General features: G+C 47.5%; 5 protein-coding genes across 6 annotated transcripts in view; 3 read left to right on the top strand and 2 right to left on the bottom strand.

Moving 5' to 3' along the window:
* The window catches only part of LOC108243903 (zinc transporter 2), an 8,135-nt gene extending 5,871 nt beyond the window's left edge, over positions 1-2,264 (top strand). The window contains exons 10-14 of the mRNA XM_017429637.3: positions 1-132; positions 218-330; positions 795-900; positions 1,002-1,136; positions 1,879-2,264. Coding sequence (XP_017285126.1) covers positions 1-132; positions 218-330; positions 795-900; positions 1,002-1,136; positions 1,879-2,024 — 632 coding nt within the window. The 3' untranslated portion in view covers positions 2,025-2,264. The remainder of the gene's footprint in view (positions 133-217; positions 331-794; positions 901-1,001; positions 1,137-1,878) is intronic.
* Positions 2,265-3,074: 810 nt separating this feature from the next.
* Positions 3,075-7,352, bottom strand: LOC108243870 (zinc transporter 2). Its single transcript, XM_017429588.3, has 9 exons — positions 6,911-7,352; positions 5,910-6,064; positions 5,660-5,806; positions 5,401-5,554; positions 5,105-5,259; positions 4,907-5,019; positions 4,337-4,442; positions 4,101-4,235; positions 3,075-3,358 (listed from the first exon to the last, which is right to left on the bottom strand). Exons 1-9 carry the CDS (start codon positions 6,970-6,972, stop codon positions 3,213-3,215), a joined length of 1,173 nt encoding a protein of 390 aa, XP_017285077.1. The 5' UTR covers positions 6,973-7,352; the 3' UTR covers positions 3,075-3,212.
* A 331-nt stretch (positions 7,353-7,683) lies between these two features.
* LOC108243940 (protein FAM167A-like) lies at positions 7,684-11,818 on the top strand. Its single transcript, XM_017429705.3, has 2 exons — positions 7,684-9,521; positions 11,058-11,818. The coding sequence occupies exons 1-2, from the start codon at positions 9,336-9,338 to the stop codon at positions 11,292-11,294; spliced, it is 423 nt and encodes a 140-aa protein (XP_017285194.1). The 5' UTR covers positions 7,684-9,335; the 3' UTR covers positions 11,295-11,818.
* Positions 11,819-12,234: 416 nt separating this feature from the next.
* si:ch211-153f2.3 lies at positions 12,235-14,579 on the bottom strand. 2 transcript variants are annotated; one of them, XM_037975644.1, is made up of 2 exons: positions 14,221-14,579; positions 12,235-12,599 (listed from the first exon to the last, which is right to left on the bottom strand). In XM_037975644.1, the coding sequence occupies exons 1-2, from the start codon at positions 14,412-14,414 to the stop codon at positions 12,527-12,529; spliced, it is 267 nt and encodes an 88-aa protein (XP_037831572.1). In that variant the 5' UTR covers positions 14,415-14,579; the 3' UTR covers positions 12,235-12,526. The 2 variants fall into 2 exon arrangements, with proteins under 2 accessions (XP_037831572.1, XP_037831571.1); XM_037975643.1 differs by having other exon boundaries at positions 14,211-14,569.
* A 4,113-nt stretch (positions 14,580-18,692) lies between these two features.
* Positions 18,693-19,818, top strand: part of LOC108243945 (double-strand-break repair protein rad21 homolog A) — a 4,393-nt gene continuing 3,267 nt past the window's right edge. Inside the window, exons 1-3 of the mRNA XM_017429714.3 lie at positions 18,693-18,890; positions 18,981-19,110; positions 19,420-19,519. Coding sequence (XP_017285203.1) covers positions 18,747-18,890; positions 18,981-19,110; positions 19,420-19,519 — 374 coding nt within the window. The 5' untranslated portion in view covers positions 18,693-18,746. The remainder of the gene's footprint in view (positions 18,891-18,980; positions 19,111-19,419; positions 19,520-19,818) is intronic.

Genomic DNA, 19,818 nt, shown 5'->3' on the forward strand with positions numbered 1-19,818 from the left:
CGGGCCACGGCCACAGTCACGGCAGGCTGAGCTCACCTGGACACAGTCACGGAGGAAAGAAGCAGCAGATGTCTAACGGCGTCTGTTCAAACAGAGAGCACATCGACTTGGAGCGGAACCACGCGGATCACGGTTCGTTCCGTCCTCTTATTATTTGGGCGTCCACCTTTAAGAAGACAAACTCCGCACCGACGTTTCTGCGTGTCTCTAACGGCAGGTAAGAGGGCTCGGCAGGCCAATGCGAGCGTGCGGGCAGCTTTTGTTCACGTGATGGGAGATCTGCTCCAAAGTGTCAGCGTGCTGGTCAGCGCCATCATCATCTTCTTCAAGGTAAGGCGTCCGTTTCTGCGTTCGGACTCAGAGACACGAACCCCAGGAGAGACAGGAGGCGCAGAAACTTTAACCTTAAAGGTTTGGGGTCTTAAAATGTGTTGAACAGAACGTATGGTGGATGTAGGACGCCTTTAAGTCAGACCAGTATAGTAGTAAATTATGGGGAGTTCACACTTTATTACACATCCAAATCTTTACATTTATAAAAACAAGCTAAAACTGTCAATAAAATAAATAATTTGTTTAAACATCCTGAGCCCTGTGTTCTCACTGAATGGTTTCTGAGAACTCCTGTCCCAAGGCAGTCGGCATTTCCAAATCATGACTTTCTTTAATGAAAGAAATAATTCTTTGTCTTCTTGAATCTCTGCCAGATTTGTCTGAGCTGCAGCGTTTTACAGGATTAAAAAAAAAATCAGTTGTAACTCTTTATTTCTGCATCGTGTCTTTCTTCTTTCCAGCCGGAATACAAGATGGCCGACCCGATCTGCACCTTCCTGTTCTCCATCCTGGTCCTGTGCACCACCTTCACCATCATGAGAGACATCCTCCTCATCCTGATGGAGGGTGAGGCTCCGATCAGTCCGACACGTTTAGCTTCCGTTTTTCCACCCGATCCGATGTTTCTGACGCGTCTCTTCTTCTCCGTCCGTCCGTCTCCGCCTCAGGCGCTCCGTCGGGGCTGAAGTACAGCGAGGTGCGGGACCGCTTGTTGGCGGTGACGGGGGTCACCGCGGTCCACAACCTCCACATCTGGGCCCTCACCATGAACCAGGCGGTGCTGTCGGCTCACGTGGCGATAGGTGGGCAAGTGACGGGCGGCGGCGTTTCAAACCGCCGCCTCTCTGTAAACCTGCTCCGTACACGAGTCTGTAGCCGGCTGAGGTGGAGCTCAGCTGGACCAGATGTTGGTAAAAAACAAAAAACAGGACACAGTGAGGACCGTGAACACGTTTATAACCGTAGAAGAAGAGAACGGGCCTCCATCTTGGCGCCCTTCAGCCGAGGTCGGGGGGATTTTGATTCAGAACTTCACCCAGAAACCCAAAACTTTACGCCTCAAATCAAAAAAAATCATTTTTATTCTTCCTCCTCAGCAGATCCATGACGACAGGAGGTTTCCTGAACACACAGATGGTTTTCTCTCACGGTTAAAGTTCAAAAAACAACAACAAGTAAATAAATTACTGAGCAAACCTGTTTTTACCAGCATCAAGCAGACTTGATGAAGAAAGAAGTAAACGACTCTGTGTGTTTTCTGTTTCCACGCCCGCAGCTCTGGGTCTAAGTGGACACATGAGGGACACATGAGGGACACATGAGAGACACATGAGGGACACATGAGGGACACATGAGGGACACATGAGGGACACATGTTGGTTATTTTGCTCCTTTGTTGTCTAAAACAACGTTTGTGTTCAGGTGAAGTTCTGTCGGAGACAAAAGCTGCTGCCAGAACCGCAGAACTGTCCCTCAGCCGAGTCTCGTGGTTCTTCGTGTCCTCGTCCAGCCTAACGTCTCTGCTGTCTGTCCCTCCCCCCGCAGACGACTCGGTGGACGCGCAGACCGTCCTGAGAGAAATGACCCAGGCTTGTTTCTCCTCCTACAACTTCCACTCTGTGACCATTCAGATGGAGCGGCAGGCCGACCTGAGGCCCGGATGTGCGCTGTGTGAAACCCCGCAGAAGTAGACGCCTCGGCGGACGCGCCGGGCGCTCTGAGGGCGTCTGGAGACGACGACGGCGACGCCCTGAAGCTGACGGCAGTTTGACCTCGCCGGGTGTTAAGCGGGTTACAATAAAAGTGGCTCCAGATGGAAAGGATTAGAATTTTCTCCACTTGTTGCATTTATTTCATCCTAAGTGAAGTTTTTTTTTAATGTTCTTGATAACTTGAAACATTTTTCTTTTAATAAATCCGGTGCAAGCCTGTGCTTTGTCTCATGTTCCTGTCATTGTGAATCTTCAGTATTTTTATCTGTTTTCTTCTCCAATAAGCCAAATATTGACATAAAGATAATATAAGTCAATGTAATGAATTCTTTTTATTTTTATTAGTGGTCGACAAACAGAAATGGTGAATTACCTCCAGCCTACATGGAGCAGAACAACAAATGATTCGATTTAATTTGTGCTTCATTATGTTCCTGTCAGTATCAGAACGGGTTCGATGGTTTTATAAACTCTTAGTTTTCTTTTCCTTTAATGAATAATGTTCTGTTAAAAGCTGTATGTCTGAATTAGAGCTGGTGTTTGCTCCGGTTTCTCATTATTTTTATTCAACCGTCTGCCTCTTTGTGCTCTTATTTAAATCATCAGAACAGATTTTATTTATCGTTTCCTCAGAACCCAAAGAAACGTCCCGTCCTGCAAGTTCTGCACAGAGTTTGTTGGATCTTTATTGTGAAGTCTGAAGTCGCAAACACCCAACGCCATCCTGGGGGACGTTATTAAATCTGTTAAACTTCACTCCTGTCTTTAAAAACGAAGTGTTTTCCACGGCGTTGAGTGAATCTGGTTCCTCCGTCTGACGAGGCCGGACCTCCTCCTCCTCCAGCCTCGTGGTCGTCTCTTTCCTGACGCAGCGGGAAAGCGAGGAAGCCTCGGAGAAACAGGCCTGAGAAAGTGAGGAGTCTGTACTCCTCTGATTTTACCGGCTGCCACAGATTCATTACAAGAGGAACACTTGGAGTCAATAAAAAACTTCACTTAGGATGAAATAAATGCAACAAGTGGAGGAAATTCTAATCCTTTCCATCTGGAGCCACTTTTATTGTAACCCGCTTAACACCCGGCGAGGTCAAACTGCCGTCAGCTTCAGGGCGTCGCCGTCGTCGTCTCCAGACGCCCTCAGAGCGCCCGGCGCATCCGCCGAGGCGTCTACTTCTGCGGGGTTTCACACAGCGCACATCCGGGCCTCAGGTCGGCCTGCCGCTCCATCTGAATGGTCACAGAGTGGAAGTTGTAGGAGGAGAAACAAGCCTGGGTCATTTCTCTCAGGACGGTCTGCGCGTCCACCGAGTCGTCTGCGGGGGGAGGGACAGACAGCAGAGACGTTAGGCTGGACGAGGACACGAAGAACCACGAGACTCGGCTGAGGGACAGTTCTGCGGTTCTGGCAGCAGCTTTTGTCTCCGACAGAACTTCACCTGAACACAAACGTTGTTTTAGACAACAAAGGAGCAAAATAACCAACATGTGTCCCTCATGTGTCCCTCATGTGTCCCTCATGTGTCCCTCATGTGTCTCTCATGTGTCCCTCATGTGTCCCTCATGTGTCCACTTAGACCCAGAGCTGCGGGCGTGGAAACAGAAAACACACAGAGTCGTTTACTTCTTTCTTCATCAAGTCTGCTTGATGCTGGTAAAAACAGGTTTGCTCAGTAATTTATTTACTTGTTGTTGTTTTTTGAACTTTAACCGTGAGAGAAAACCATCTGTGTGTTCAGGAAACCTCCTGTCGTCATGGATCTGCTGAGGAGGAAGAATAAAAATGATTTTTTTTGATTTGAGGCGTAAAGTTTTGGGTTTCTGGGTGAAGTTCTGAATCAAAATCCCCCCGACCTCGGCTGAAGGGCGCCAAGATGGAGGCCCGTTCTCTTCTTCTACGGTTATAAACGTGTTCACGGTCCTCACTGTGTCCTGTTTTTTGTTTTTTACCAACATCTGGTCCAGCTGAGCTCCACCTCAGCCGGCTACAGACTCGTGTACGGAGCAGGTTTACAGAGAGGCGGCGGTTTGAAACGCCGCCGCCCGTCACTTGCCCACCTATCGCCACGTGAGCCGACAGCACCGCCTGGTTCATGGTGAGGGCCCAGATGTGGAGGTTGTGGACCGCGGTGACCCCCGTCACCGCCAACAAGCGGTCCCGCACCTCGCTGTACTTCAGCCCCGACGGAGCGCCTGAGGCGGAGACGGACGGACGGAGAAGAAGAGACGCGTCAGAAACATCGGATCGGGTGGAAAAACGGAAGCTAAACGTGTCGGACTGATCGGAGCCTCACCCTCCATCAGGATGAGGAGGATGTCTCTCATGATGGTGAAGGTGGTGCACAGGACCAGGATGGAGAACAGGAAGGTGCAGATCGGGTCGGCCATCTTGTATTCCGGCTGGAAAGAAGAAAGACACGATGCAGAAATAAAGAGTTACAACTGATTTTTTTTTTAATCCTGTAAAACGCTGCAGCTCAGACAAATCTGGCAGAGATTCAAGAAGACAAAGAATTATTTCTTTCATTAAAGAAAGTCATGATTTGGAAATGCCGACTGCCTTGGGACAGGAGTTCTCAGAAACCATTCAGTGAGAACACAGGGCTCAGGATGTTTAAACAAATTATTTATTTTATTGACAGTTTTAGCTTGTTTTTATAAATGTAAAGATTTGGATGTGTAATAAAGTGTGAACTCCCCATAATTTACTACTATACTGGTCTGACTTAAAGGCGTCCTACATCCACCATACGTTCTGTTCAACACATTTTAAGACCCCAAACCTTTAAGGTTAAAGTTTCTGCGCCTCCTGTCTCTCCTGGGGTTCGTGTCTCTGAGTCCGAACGCAGAAACGGACGCCTTACCTTGAAGAAGATGATGATGGCGCTGACCAGCACGCTGACACTTTGGAGCAGATCTCCCATCACGTGAACAAAAGCTGCCCGCACGCTCGCATTGGCCTGCCGAGCCCTCTTACCTGCCGTTAGAGACACGCAGAAACGTCGGTGCGGAGTTTGTCTTCTTAAAGGTGGACGCCCAAATAATAAGAGGACGGAACGAACCGTGATCCGCGTGGTTCCGCTCCAAGTCGATGTGCTCTCTGTTTGAACAGACGCCGTTAGACATCTGCTGCTTCTTTCCTCCGTGACTGTGTCCAGGTGAGCTCAGCCTGCCGTGACTGTGGCCGTGGCCCGACTGGTGAAGGGTGATCGCCATTCTGTTGGAGCGAAACCATCACAAACCTGACACCACCCCGAGATCCAAGACCTCTCCGACCACGAACACAAAGACTTGAGGGTCGAGGACTCCGACTGACTCAAACCTGTATGGATGATGGACGAGTCGGTGATTTACTCACATTATATTGGCGACCACCGCACAGCCTGAGGTGACGAGCATGATGTAGCCCTCGATGGTGTAGTCGTCGCTAATGAGACGCTCCACGGCCAGATAAACCAGCACTCCTGTGACCAGCCAGATGGTGAAAACCGACAGCAGCGCGCCCAGGATTTCTGACAGGACGTGAAGACGACGGGGTTAAAACACGAAAGTAAATTTAAAAAAATGAACAGCTCGCCTTCTTGTTTTGACAAACTTCTCGCGGTGGTTCGGGGTACCTGCGCGGTGCCAGCCGAAGTTGAGCTTTTGCGTTGCAGGTTTTGAGGAGAGCCAGAGGGACAACAAGCTGATGATGAAGCTGGTTAGATCCGTCAGCAGGTGGGCAGCGTCTGTCATCACGGCGAGGCTTCCCGCCAAATATCCACCTGCATCAAATCGGTACATCTTTGTATCGATACGCTCACAAAGTTTGCAAATATTCATGAGAATCATCAAGGATTTGAAGCAAACAGAAGCTGCACAGCTTACCGACAACCTCGCCGACCATGAACAGCAGGCAGACGACAGAAACCACGTACAACCTCCTCCTGGCGTTCTTCTTCTCCGTCTCCCGCTCCTCCTGCGCGCGGCTGTTGTCGTGGCAATGCTTGGCGTCTGTCTGCAGCTCCTCGTGGTTTGACACACTGTGCATGTCAAAAAGAAATGAATAAATCAAACCAAAATGTGGACGGCGAACGTAAAAACCTGAGCTACAAACTGGAGAAAACTTGTGCAACTAAGTCTGACGGCACGTAAATTAAAAGGTACTAAAAAACTACACTTAAAGTCAAATATAATGATGTCTTCCTGTTTTAAACTCAGGTTTTGGTCCTTTTCGGCTGAAAAAACGGTTGTTAACGTCACAGTTTTCCTTCTGCTCCTTAAAAGAAAACAAATATCTAAAAACCGGTGACAGAAAAGCAGAAACTTTAGAGGAAAACTTTTGCTTCAAACAAGCAGGGAAGTTCGCAGAAAAATCAACATTTTGTAAATTTGGCGCAGCTTTAATAGCTTCACCATCGATTTAAACGATTTTCTCAGAAATTCTTCACAATTTAAGGCTAAATCTCCTTTTTATTTATAAGACAAACCCCTTTTCCTGGACTAATTTCTAAACACATTAAAGGACATTAAGGGTAAATCAAAGTAACATGTTTCACTTCAACAAAAAAATAAATTAGGATTCTATAAACTCTGTTAGGCTGAGTAATTTCAGGTCAGCTAAAAGAAGCGGATGTTTTTCCTGATCAGAAATGGTCTGTCTGTCAGATTAAATCAGATTAATGAGGGGCAGGTTTGCACTCAGCTGTAATCCCATCAGATCCGTGTGGAAAACTCAGGAACGAGAGCAAAACCAGCACAAATAACACCTAAACTTTAACAAACTTTTTTTTTTAACCTGTGTGCCTATCAGTTCATGCATATAAAAGGATAAATAAATAAAATTAATACAGATTTAGGCTAAATATGAGGGAATAAACCACTCTTACCTTGCTGGCTTTGTGTTTGCTCCCAGCAGGTGAAGCTTCTCTGGGTTCTTACTTTTAAACATCACTTAAATGTAAAAATAGATTTTAAACAATAATAATTTAACCAAATTAAAGCTCCTGCTGGCCCGGCTGCCTGTTTCCTCCTCTGGGTCCTGAGATGGATGAGGAGTTTTGCACCCATCCTGCTCCGGTGATGAAGATGAAGATGATGCCGTGTGACTCTGTGGCACCGTGTGCAAAGGTGGACCTGACCGGACCGGACCGGACCGGACCGGGTCACGGATCCGAACTCCGCGGACGCAACAGAAGCAGCACGAGGGGAAACATCAGATGTTTCCCTCTCTGGAGCGAAACCTCTGGTTTTGTTGGGTTCGGAGGAGTTCGGAAGGGTTCGGATTTCACACCGACCCGAATTCCTGAGACCCGCCCTCCTCCCTGAGGGCCCCCAGGCCGGCTGCAGAGGGCCTCATGTGATCCTCCAGTCCTTAACTCTGAACTTTCTCTGAAGCAGCTTGTTGTTGCATGAATGGACAGCAGGGGGCGACACCGAGCCACGCTGCGGGATGTTAAACTGGAGTAATGTGGAGGTTAAAGGGGAAATGAAATAAAATATAAACACAACGAGTTTTCATGTTTTTCTTTTAGTTAAACACCATCTTAAAACACTCCAGTGGTCCGTTCCTCTGATTTCAAACGTTAGTGACTTGTTTTTAGAGTTTCTGTGGCTTAATGACAACAGGAAGCAGGTGTAGGTGGGCGTGGCAGCACTGAGGAGCAGAGGCTGACTGAGCAGTGATGAAACACTGGGGACAAGGAAAACACAGAGAGACCTAAACAGATCCTGACAGTTTTAGCCCCGCTAGGACTAGCCATTAGCTTGTCTGTTCTAAACGGTGGATGATTCTGACACTTGGGAAGATATTAACTGTTTATATTACAGACCAAGCGGCACAGTGGTGCAGTGGTTGGAGCTGCCGCCTCCCGTTGACGGACCTGCGACCTGTCCAGGGTGTCCCCCGCTTCTGGGACAGTGACTGATGTGACCCGGAAAGGAGAGGCTGGTGAAGAAGATGGATGTTCCTGCAGGAGAAGCTGCCATGTTGTATTTCTGGGACCAGTCTGCGCCGTGGGGCTTTAAGTCCCGCCCACGCCGCCGCACACAATCGTGGGGTTTGTTTAACCAGAAGATAACTAATTACAGCCACACATGTGAGGAAAACCTGATATTTGATCGTACAGCTGCAAGGTGAGAACGATGAGTCTGAAAAAACATTACAAGGAGGGGGCGGGACTTAAAACCTGCAGACAGGGAAGCCAGTCCCATTCCGGCTTCAACTTCCAGATTCCGGTCTGAGGTCTACCTAAATAATAGTCTTTGATTCTGACCAGACTGATGAGCTAACGGCTAGTCTGAGCCAAGGCCAAAGTCGACTGCTGCCGTTTTAAAACAACTCCGATCACATTTGAATCCGTTTTATTACACGGTCCTTGTGGCAGAAATATCCCAACATTCCTGCTGGAAGGGAAACCTGGCCACTACAGCTAGCTGCAGCTGCTGCTGTTTGCGCTGAGAAATAAGCGCGGAGTTCTACGTGAGCGTCTGCATCGCGTAAAAAGAGTTGATGTTTGAATGAACGGACAGGAGTTATTTTCTGTTTCTCTAAAAGGGGGCCGATTTAAAGAGCGATCCACGACAGGTAAGATGTTTACTGCTCGTAGCCTCTCCACAGAACCCGGCTCTGCCTTTAACTGAAGTGATGCTTTTCTTGGTTTCGGTGTTCAATGAAGCTCGTCAGGCTTACGTCAGTTCTGTGCAAATCTTTTGAGAGGAGCATGAAGTGTAAGGAGCGTCACTTTTAGGCTTCTTTCACTCCGAGGAACGAAGGGACTTTTGTTTTCATTAAAGGCCCCAAAGTTGGACTCGGTTCGACTCTAAAAATAGCTCTTTGGGGCTTGTGAGTCGCCGCCACAGTGTTTGCGAGGCGACGTCTGGGTTGCTACGGGCTGCGCAGGCGGAAGAAGATGGCATGAGGGCAGTTAGTTACACACGGCTGTCCACACTGTTCTTCAGACCTAACACAAAGAAATGAAAAGGTCAGAGCTCACCGAGGCTCTTGTGTTTGCAGTGACACACATGTGCTGTCGTCACAGCAACCAGCGGGCGTCCTCCCGTCCTCCCCTGAGTGTTACTGAGCGTGTGCGTCTGATTAAAAAAAGGGCCAGCTCACAGTCGCCTGTCCGGGGACAGCATTTGGCCGATTCAGCCTAAAAGTTGCAGGGACAAAGTCTGAAAGGGACATCAGGGGAAGGGAGGGGAGAAGACAGAGAGTGAGGTCCTCATAAGTACTGAGAGACAGGAGGGACAGACCAGACAAGGCTGGACACGCCACAAGGTGTAGAGACCCGATTTCAGCGATTCAGGCCGATGGAGGTGGTCCTGACCAGGCTGCGGGACTTCTCCTGCAGGACCTCCACCTTCGATGAGGGACAACGTCCTCGCAGAGACCCTCAGAGTCAACCGTCCCACCTCGGAGGAGGAGGCGACACAGCTGGACGGGAGGGACGCAAACTGGACATCGAGAGCGCGCTGGCCTGGCTCAGAGTGGAGCTGGTGAGACCGACGCAGACGTCTCCAAGTTCTTTAGATACCATTTATTGTTTTTCTTAAATGTCCACTGAGGCATCTGATGTCCTGTTAGGTCAGTAAAACTTTAATTATACTTGACAAATCTTTTCTTTTTATATAAAACATTGACACTTTAAGTCAAGTTTGTGTTTTCTTTAAAGCGGAAACTATGCATTATCGGTCAGTGTCTTACCTGCAGCAGACAGCAGTCAGCGCAGCCTCAGTTTGGAGAATCAGGGAGAAGTTCTGAGAACTTCACCTTCTTTCAGGGCAGCCGTTTGAAACAAGTTAAACTTCTAAAAAAAAGAAAAGTGGGTCAAAGAAACTCAGTTATATGAAGTTTTTTTAAGTGTAACGATGTTGACGCTGAAGACCGGCAGTGTTGAAACGCTCCGTTGTTCTGTTGGTACGTTCCACATCGGATCAATCTACCTCAAAGTCACAACTTTGACTTGGAAAGTCTGAGGTTCCTGACCTCAGTATCCAATATGGCTGCCTGGCAACTGTAGGTGGTGACAGTCGCAGGAAAACTCAGAACTGTTCCACAGCGTTTGAGTACCGTCGCTAATGTAATCAAATGTTTATTACTGCGGCCATCGCAGCTCTTCACATATGAGGCAGCCATGTTGGATCCTGAGGTCAGCCATGTTGGATCCTGAGGCAGCCATGTTGGATTCTGCATGAACTGCAACAAAAAAAAAAACAAGGCAGTAGCGAACTGTTGTCTCATCAGAACGGTCAGTTTTGTTTCCAAACAAAGAGCCGTCTACAACAGGTAAGATATTTATTGCTCGCCACCTTAAAAGAGCTGAACTATTCCTTTAAGGTGCATTGTTGTTGCGGCATTTTCATCAGCAGATGGAGTTTGATTTGTCTTCGGAAGGTTTTTACATTTTCACATTTGTCCTCCCACTAAGAAAGTCTGTTTGAAGATTCAAATAAGAAATATTTAGAAAAAAAAACTGCTTAAACTTTGGATTTAATTCACATAAAAACCAGAAACGCGTCAACGACGATGAAGTAACTCATTCAGAAGCACGTCTGAGCCGCAGATTGGGCCTAAATGTGTTCATGTTTCTCACAAAGGCAGAGGGAGTCTCGGTTTTTTTTTTTTCCCTCCCATAAAGTCTGAAAAGGCCCCACATTCAGTCTAATGAGGAGGAGCCCAGCGGGGGGCGGCCCCCCTGAATCCACACCAGGAAAGTTCACGTTTCGTGTCTTGATCCTCGAAGCGTCGACAAAAGCAAGGAAACTGGCATCTTTCAGTCTTTCAGGGTCTCTGGGCTGGAGCTGTAATTAGGGCAGAAAAGAAATGCAGATCGGGCCTCCAGGCTTTTTTTGTCCGGGTCGCTCCTGGACCCTTCGGACGAACTCGGGACTCCGGAGTTCTAAATATGTCGTCTTAATGTCGTCGGAGTTGGAGGAGAGAGAGAGAGAAGTGGGGAAATTGGAAAGAAAAACGGGCCGATCAGAAATCTTCTGTTATTTTGCAAACTAAACGTGCGTCTCCTCCGTCTGCAGATGGAGATGCGCTCCCAGGACCAGGCGCTGATCCGGCAGCTGATGGAGCTTCACGCCGGCATCCAGGAGCTCAAACAGGAGCTGTCCGAGGAGGAGGAGGGCAGCGACTGGGATTCTGAGAGCGAAGACGGAGGCAGCTCCTGCTCTGCCTCAGGAGGTTTCATCAGTTTCCCTCAAAAGACGCCTCGGCCTTTTTACCCGGGAGGAGTCCTGCACAGGAGGAGCTCCGTGCCCTGAAAACACTTTTCAGACTAATCCAACTTCTGAATCCTGTCCGGATTTCTAATATTTACTAAGACAGTCAGAAAATACACGACAAATACATTAAAAGAAACAAACTAATGTCTAACGCAGAAGCAAAACTGAAAATATGGCGACAACCCCGAACCTCACGGGCTGCTGTCCTGTTCCGACACACCTGATTCAAACGGATTAATCACCTCCTTACCAAGTTCTCCACAAATTGTCCGTTTAAATCAGGTGTTTTAAAGCAGGAGCACATCTGAACCGTGCAGGAGAGCGGCCGCCCCGACTCGAGGCGTAGTTTCACACAACGAGGGGCTGGAAACGGAGAAAACCCCGATCACAGAATGACTTTAGGTTTAACTTCAAACCTGAAGGGGTTCGTGTTTTTGTTCGTCGCGGTTTGTGAGGATTTCCACAAACCTCAGCCCACTCCTCCAGGTTATCACGAGCAGACAAGAGGATTGTATAAACCAGGGGTGTCCAATCCTGGTCCTGGAGGGCCACTATCCTGCAGGTTTTCCTTGTTTCTCTGCTCCAACACACCTGATCTGAATCAGTGGGTGATTAACAGGCTTCTGCAGAACATGAAGAGGTGATTTAACCACTGAATCAGGTGTGTTGGAGCAGAGAAACAAGGAAACATACAGGATGAGGATCAAGGACCAGGATTGGCCACCCCTGGTACAAACCCTCCCGTGAACAGACATAACGGCAGCTACTGCTGTTCTTTTAGAGCGAGACACTAACGTCCAATCACACGAACCCTTCCTGACTGCTTGACAGATCTGTCAGCGTGAAGAACGAATTCAGCAGGAAAGTCGTCTTGCTGTAAACTCTCTGAACAAAGGACTGATTAAATGTTTGCGTGCTGTAACATTTAGGGAAGGTGTAAAAACCTGAAAGGTGTCGGCTCAATAAAGAGGCGAGAAGATGAAGACGGAGTTGCACGTTTTTATTGTTTGTCTCATCGTTACATTCAGGACGGTTTGTTAGATCCAGAGGTTTCTTCCTGCTCTGCTGCTTCACGTGAAGCTGCTTTATTTTGTCCAAAGTGACGTTTCTGGTTGAAATGAGGCATCAATTCAAAGCATGCCTCCATTTTTTGTGTTATTAGTAGTCGTTCCGTCCTCCTCAGTCAGTTTTAGGTCCTAAAGAGGCAGCCGGACAGGCTTCTCACTGCTGGTCGTCCCCCTCTGCGTCCACCCCCACGAAGCTCTCCCTCCTCAGTCTTTGGATCTCTGAGCTGAGCCCCAGCAGGGTCTGAGCCAGCTGCAGGTCCTGGGTCCGCATCTCCATCTGCAGGACGGCAGAGACAGCTCGGGGTTAGCGTCCGCAGGGACCGACCTACGACTCTGAAGGAGTGGGACGTTCATTTTAACATTTATGGCAGGTACACATTTTAATAAAGTTGGGATAGAAGCAACAAAAGGCTGTAAATATGAGTTACAGGAATAAGAAACAGCTGGAGGGGAATTTTACAACTAATTAGGTTAATTATCAGCAGGTATGGGTGTAAAATGAGGATTTCAGAGAGGCTGAATCTCTCCTAAGTAAAGATGGGCAGAGGTTCACCAGTCTGAGAAAGAACTGATGAAGAGTTTCTGAATAATCTTCCTCAACGACAAAAAGAAATGAGTTAAAGCTGAACTGAAACGTGTTCTGAAGCCAACATCTGTGAAAATATTGCCATGAAATATCTTCTTTGTAGAAATTTTAAACTGAAAATAAAAAAATACTGTTTTATTTTTTGGTAATTCTGAATGTTGAAGAAATCACTCGGATGTTTTTGGCTTTTTCTGTGACCACTGGTAAAATACAGTTCAGTTTGGGTTAGGGTTAGGGTACAGTTCAAACTGGTTAGAAAATACCCCTGGAGTTTCACTTTTTGGCTTCTCGAAAGATAAAAACGTTCCTCAGATTTGGATCCATCAGCTCCGATGTGGGAGTTACCATCAGAACTCCGTTCGGACCACTTCAAAGAGAAGCGCCGCTCCGACCCTCGTTACTGCGGCTTCACAACAAAAAACAGGGCCTTCTGTCAGTAGCGGTCCTAACTATTTTTAATTTTAAAAGAAAGTCAAATGGAGAGGAGGACATCTCCACAGAGAAGGAGACGAGAAACAGGAAGTTTTCCTTCAAACAGGAAGTGAACGCGCTGTCATTAAAAGGTCTGAGCTGCTTACAGGTGACCTTCAGGCCTTCAGGGGTCTGTTTCTGTTCTGGACGTCACTGCATGGACTCAGGAACTCTTCCACAGATCATCATCTGTAAACACAGTGCGCCATCTTGCTTAAAGCTCTATCAGGCAGAGAAGAAGCCAGATGTGAACGCCATCCAGAAACGCCGCCATCTTCTCTGAACCAAATCATTTAAAACGGAACAAGGCAAAGAGGAGAACTGATCTGAGGTCAGACGGATCCAAACCACGGAGGAGAGGAACCATCCAGCCTGTTATCAGCACAAAGCCTGCCTCTCTGATGGTATGGGGGTGCATTAATGCCTCTAGCAATGAGCAGCTTACACATCTGGAAAGGCTCCATTAAAGGAGAAAAGTTATACAGGTTTTAGAACAACATCTGCTCCCATCCAACAAAAACGACCCAGAACTGTTGAACCAGAATGGGACAAAATTTCCTCCAAAACCTCCAGCAGGTCCTAGATGTTTACAGACTGTTGAACCACCCTTTGGATGTGTTGGTGCCATAAAATTCAAAATGACCTTCAGTTTAAACATCTGATGTTCCGCTGCGAATAAAATGAGTTCCTGAAATTTGAAAATCGCCTCGATCTGTTTTTATTTACGTTTTTAACAGCGTCCCAGAGTAAACCGGGGTTGTACTTCTGAACGTTCTCGACAACACCACTAAAAGGTTACACAATAAGAGTGGGGAAAGTGCGCCCTCTCACCAGCTCCGACCTCAGCCAGGTTATGGCTCCGTCGATCTGCGCCCGTCGCAGCTCCTCGTCGGCCTCCTGGCTCCGGCCGACGCTGCAGTCCTGCCGCTCCCCTCGGGACTCCGCTGTCGCCCTGAAGGCATGAATCAGTTTGTTCTTTATGTTCTCCAGAACCAGAGTGGACAGCGTGTCCTCGCCGTGGCTGTCTCGGTCCATGCTGGGGGTGTGGGGGAGGCGTGTGAAACGTGTCTGACCAAACTTTCTCTGACGAACTTGAGGAAAGCCTCCTGCTCCTCCTCAGAGCTCCTCTCCGGACTGGTTTCTTTCTCCTCCCTGGAGCTGAACTGGCTTGTTTTGTCATTGTTACTATGGAGAAACACCCTCCTCCTCCTCCTCCTCCTCCTCCTCTCCTAATAAGAATGGTAGAAGATCTTGGACAAAGACTATTGTTGCCTCCAAAAGGATCTGAAAAGACCCCTCCATCCACCACACCCTCCCCCCTTTCCTTCCCACCAGAGCCAGCTCTCACTGTGAGAAATGTGCCCTGATAGAGCTCTCTTTCTGGGGGAAAAAGCAAAAAAAAAAAAAATCAATCAACCCCCCCTCCTCCTCTTCCTCCTCCTCCTCCTCCAGTGGATCTTTTCCAGCTTCTCCCCTAAATAAGACCTGCTTGTCAGCTTATGGGAGGCGAACAGGTTGGGCGAGGAGCAGACACAGCCTCAGTGTTTGCTGCTTCACAAAGACCGTCCTGCGGTGAAATCTAACCGGGCCCTTTGTGCTCCCGTTCAGTCCAGTCCCCTCCGGGGCCTTTCTGGACGCTTTCTGGCAACAGACAGAAGTTGTTTTGTCTTTTGTTTTGTTTTTTGTTTCCTCCTGACTTCTGCGTAGAGATGAGACAGCGGTCCGGTCTAATTCCTGGTTTAACTCGTGAGTCTGGCGGCGCAACAGAGGGAGGAAACTCTGCGCTCCTTTTTCAGCGTCTGGGGGTGGGGGTGGTTAAATGAAGGGGGATGCAGATCGCCCGCCGCCTTTCGCGCCAGAGTTTCAGACTGAGATCGTCCTGTGGTGAGGAAAGATGTCTCACTGAGGACGACTCTCAGCTACTACCACATCGAAGTCAGGCTCCATTTCTGTGAAACTGACTGAGTTGGAGCCGTGTTTGTGTTGGCCGACGTCAATTAGCTGCGGCGGCCAGTTCACCTGTGACCATGGCTTACCCCAGACCTCTGTGACCTTGACCTTTGACCCCATGGCCTTAAAATCAATAGAGATCATCCTCGACCCCTGAGGTGTCCAGCTGTGCAGTTTCACATTTCTATGTTCCAGGGTTAGAGTTAAAGCAAGGAAAAGGTTTTCACAAAGGGTTGACCTGTGACCTTGACCTTTGACCCCATGTCCTTAAAATCAATAGAGATCATCCTCGACCCCTGAGGTGTCCAGCTGTGCAGTTTGACATTTCTATGTTACACTGTTGCAGAGTTAGAGAACAGAAAAGGTTTCCACCAAGGGTTCACCTGTGACCATGGCTTATCCTAGACACCTGTGACCTTGATCTTTGACCCCATGACCTTGAAATCAATGGGGATCATCCTTGATCCCTGAGGTGTCCAGCTGTGCAGTTTAACATTTCTATGTTACCCAGTTGAGTTAAGAGCACGGACAGGAAAGTGTCCGCAGACAGACGGGTGAATAAACAGAGTTTTGATTTTTGTCAGACGTGTTCAGAGACAGGTGAGGGGGGGGGGGCACAGGAGGAGGAGGAGGAGGAGCAGTTTCGCTCCTCAGAGCTCATAAGATGTGAGCGACGGCTCCATTTGTGCCGAAGCCGGTGAGGCATGAGAAGAGGTCGAAGGTCAAGGCAGTGGGGGGCGACACGCGACGACAAAGATGCAACCGAGCCGTCAGTGACACTGAAACAGGAAACAGCTCCGCCTCCGAGTTAACTACCGTTAACTACCACTAACTACCACTAACTACCATTAACTACGGTAACGGGTACCTGCAGAAGAGGATTTACTACTTAAAAGACGACATGTTTGATTAAAAAGCAGCTTTAATATTTAACTGAAACTAATCAGAAAGTCTAAGAAAAATGAATGGAATCAGAGAAAAAAAGCTTTAATGTTCCAGATGTTGTCAAGATATATTGATATGCAGTTCTGGAATGTGGGTACGCACTCACCGTAAACAAAGGGCTCGGCTGAATCTGCCGAGTTTTCTTTATTTAAATACAGCCTGTTTTGTTTCACTTGATGTGAAGGAAAGATCAAAACTAAAAGAATAAAAAGCTTCAAGCTTCATTTTAAGATCTGGAAGTTAAACTTCTGCTTGTTGTGAACTCTGCTGCCCCCCAGTGGTTGAGTGTTGTGTTTGCAGTTTTTTCTCCATAATAATAATATTTGTTTGTTTATTGTTGTTCTTACTTCTGACAGGAAAAGTTGTAAACCTGGAAGGAATCCTCCAGGAAGTGTTTCCTGTTTTCGCCTGTTTCCTGATTTGAGCTGCAGCAGCCGAAGGATCAGAGCTGTCGACTGACGGCTGAGCTGCTTTGGTGTTAAAAATATGATTTATACATTTAAACACACCGACCGGAGTCAACACATACACACACACACCAACAGACACAACAAGACACACACACACACAATGAAGAGATTTAATAAATTTAAATATTTATTCAACTTTTTATTCCTCAAACTAACTTATTGAGTTAAATTTAGCAAATCAGCAGAAACTGGAGAAAATGTTGAATAACTTCGTTAAAATTCGCTGAAACGTCTAAAACCAAAGTGAGAAAGCTAAAACAGCTAAAATGAACAAAATTAGAGCTAAAATGATCAAAATATCAGCTAAAATGATCAAAATATCAGCTAGAATTAACACAATATCAGCGAAATTGAACAGAACATCAGCTAAATTGAACAGAGCACCAGCTAAAAACTAAACATCAGCTAAAATGAATATCAGCTAAAATGAACACAACACCAGCTATAAGTAAGAATGCTAGAGAATGGAGTTTTAAAAAAAGCTACTAAAATGAGCAAACTAGATGTTAAAAGCAGCTAAAGAGTTGTTAAAATGAACTGAAATCAGCAGAACTGTGGCTAAAAGAAGCTAAAAACAGCTGAAACAACAGAAAGTGTGCTGAAGAAGAGGTGAAGTTTTCCAAGCAGGTGCAGAAACCTTGATTTATTTTAAGTTTTACGGGGATTTTATTTTAATTTAGAAATGACAATTTGAAAAATAAGTTTTAAAGAAAGTCAGGATTTGTTGAAATGTTTTCTAAACCATTAACTGAAATATATCCCGTTTATAAACACCGTGTGTTTCCAGACATATCACCGCTGGAGTGAAGGATATGAAGTTTCTCCTCAGGTGAGGAGCAGCTCAGCATCCCTCTCCTCCTCCTCCTCTCCTCCTCTCTGCAGACCTCCGCAGGAGAACCCGCCGCCATCTTGTTTTATTTTACCTCGAAGAGGAGAGGACGGCTGGTACCCGCGGCGGCGACAGGACTGTGCCAATAAAAACAAACAAATAAAATAAAAAAATATATAAAAATAAAAACAGACATACGGCGGCCACTCGGTGAGTCCTTCACGTTTTATACGAGCGTGATATTAAAACAGAAACGTGTGAAAACCGCTGGGGGGGGGACCCGTTTCCCGCATCCTCACCTGTTGGGACTCCGGCAGCGTCAACGGTCGAATTCAAACGTAACGGTCACGATTAAAACGGTTAAAACGGCGCCCTCGGCACAAAATGGCGGATGGGGAGACTGGTTTCACTCACCCCGAGATAAAAAAAAATTTGTGTGAGCAAATAAAATCTAAATGTGTAAAAATGGCTGATGGCAGGTTTATCTTTTTACTGTTTAGTGTTAAAATATTCAGTCAGCTCACTGAAGTAGCATCTGTGATGCATTTATGGGACACATATAGAGGATATGTCCATTAAAATAGGACATATTGGGGATGAGTCTCTGCGTAAAGCCATGAGGACGAAATAAAAAAACACAACCGGTCCGTCATGACTTAAAAAGACTGAAATGAGCTTCCTCCATCTAGTGGTCCAGCCTTAGAGATGAGGTGAGGAGCTCGGGGCGGAGGTGCTGCTCCTCTGCGTCGAAAACAGCCAGCTGAGGTGGCTCCGACGTCTGATTGGGATGCCTCCCTCTGGACGTTGTCCGGGCACCGGGAGGACATGACCTGGAGCCCGTTGGAGAGATTATGGCCGTTTTTGTTGGTAGTCGAGTGTAGCTCCACCTGCCTTCAGCACAGGTGCCAAAATTAGGATAAACAATAAAAACAGGAGTGTATGTCGGCTGGGTTTTAGGACACTATTGAGGCGTAACTTGTTGGTCTTAATTATATAAATCTTATTTTGTTGCTTTTAGAAGAACTCCCAGTTTAACACAGTTCGTTGGGACCATGATGCTCCGTGAGGACATGGTTACCCTCTGAGCTGCTCTTCATCGCTGTGTTCGTTTGTCTCCAGGCCCGACGCCTCCCCCCCCCCCCTCTCCCCTTCCCCTGAGACGCCAGCGAGACGATGTTTTACGCCCACTTCGTCCTCAGCAAGCGCGGGCCGCTGGCCAAGATCTGGCTGGCGGCCCACTGGGACAAGAAGCTGACCAAGGCTCACGTGTTCGAGTGCAACCTGGAGAGCAGCGTGGAGAGCATCATCTCGCCGAAGGTCTGGACTTTATTCAGGTGACTGACAGGAAGGTCCGTGTCATTGCTGGTTATTTACCGGCGCCCGTGTCTGTCTCGGTTCGTCCTTCAGGTGAAGATGGCTTTACGGACATCAGGTCACCTGCTGCTGGGGGTGGTGAGAATCTACCACAGGAAGGCCAAGTACCTGCTGGCGGACTGTAACGAGGCCTTCATCAAGATTAAGATGGCGTTTCGACCAGGTTTGGAAACGTGACAGACATCAAGACTAGAGATTTCTTTCTTCCACAGCTCTTTAAGGTCTTCCTCAGTAGATACTAGACCAGGGGCGTCCAACCCTGGTCCTGGAGGGCCACCATCCTGCATGTTTTACTGGTTCCTCTGCTCCAACACACCTGGACCAATGGGCGATTACCAGAACATGAAGAGGTGATTTAACCACTGAACCAGGTGTGTTGGAGCAGAGGAACCTGCAGGATGGTGACCCTGGAGGACCAGGGTTAGACTCCCCTGGTCTAGGCGCTCAAATTGTTCTTCTGTCCTGGTTTTAGGAGTGGTGGATCTTCCAGAGGAGAACAGAGAAGCAGCCTACAACGCCATCACCCTGCCGGAGGAGTTTCACGACTTCGACCAGCCGCTGCCAGACTTAGAGTGAGTCCAGAAGTCCTGTAGTCCTGTAGACCTGCAGGGTTGTAAACCTGCAGACCTGCAGACCTGTAGACCTGCAGGCCTGTAAACCTGCTGACCTGTAGACCTGTAGACCTGCAGACCTGCAGACCTGTAGATCTGTTAAAGTTGAAACAATCAGGACAGACACTCAAATGATCAGAACACGGGCTAAAATTAGAACAACAGTGGCTAAAATGAGTAAAACAAGCTAAAAAAAGATTAAAGCTTCAATTAGCTAAATTAGCTAAACAGCATCTAAAAGCTGGGGGGGGGGGGGGGGG

This window comes from Kryptolebias marmoratus, linkage group LG5, assembly GCF_001649575.2.
Source record: "Kryptolebias marmoratus isolate JLee-2015 linkage group LG5, ASM164957v2, whole genome shotgun sequence".
NCBI classification, from domain to species: Eukaryota; Metazoa; Chordata; class Actinopteri; order Cyprinodontiformes; family Rivulidae; genus Kryptolebias; species Kryptolebias marmoratus.

Bases quoted from the DNA above. Each gene is read 5' to 3' on its own strand.
- LOC108243940 (XM_017429705.3), top strand. From the start codon at position 9,336: ATGGAGGTGGTCCTGACCAGGCTGCGGGACTTCTCCTGCAGGACCTCC. The intron at 9,522-11,057 runs GTGAGACCGACG...CTCCGTCTGCAG, and splicing joins CCTGGCTCAGAGTGGAGCTG to ATGGAGATGCGCTCCCAGGA.
- LOC108243870 (XM_017429588.3), bottom strand. From the start codon at position 6,972: ATGTTTAAAAGTAAGAACCCAGAGAAGCTTCACCTGCTGGGAGCAAAC. The intron at 6,065-6,910 runs GTAAGAGTGGTT...TGACATGCACAG, and splicing joins GCAAACACAAAGCCAGCAAG to TGTGTCAAACCACGAGGAGC. The intron at 4,443-4,906 runs GTAAGGCGTCCG...TCTTCTTTCCAG, and splicing joins CCATCATCATCTTCTTCAAG to CCGGAATACAAGATGGCCGA.
- si:ch211-153f2.3 (XM_037975643.1), bottom strand. From the start codon at position 14,414: ATGGACCGAGACAGCCACGGCGAGGACACGCTGTCCACTCTGGTTCTG. The intron at 12,600-14,210 runs GTGAGAGGGCGC...GCCGTCCTGCAG, and splicing joins CCTGGCTGAGGTCGGAGCTG to ATGGAGATGCGGACCCAGGA.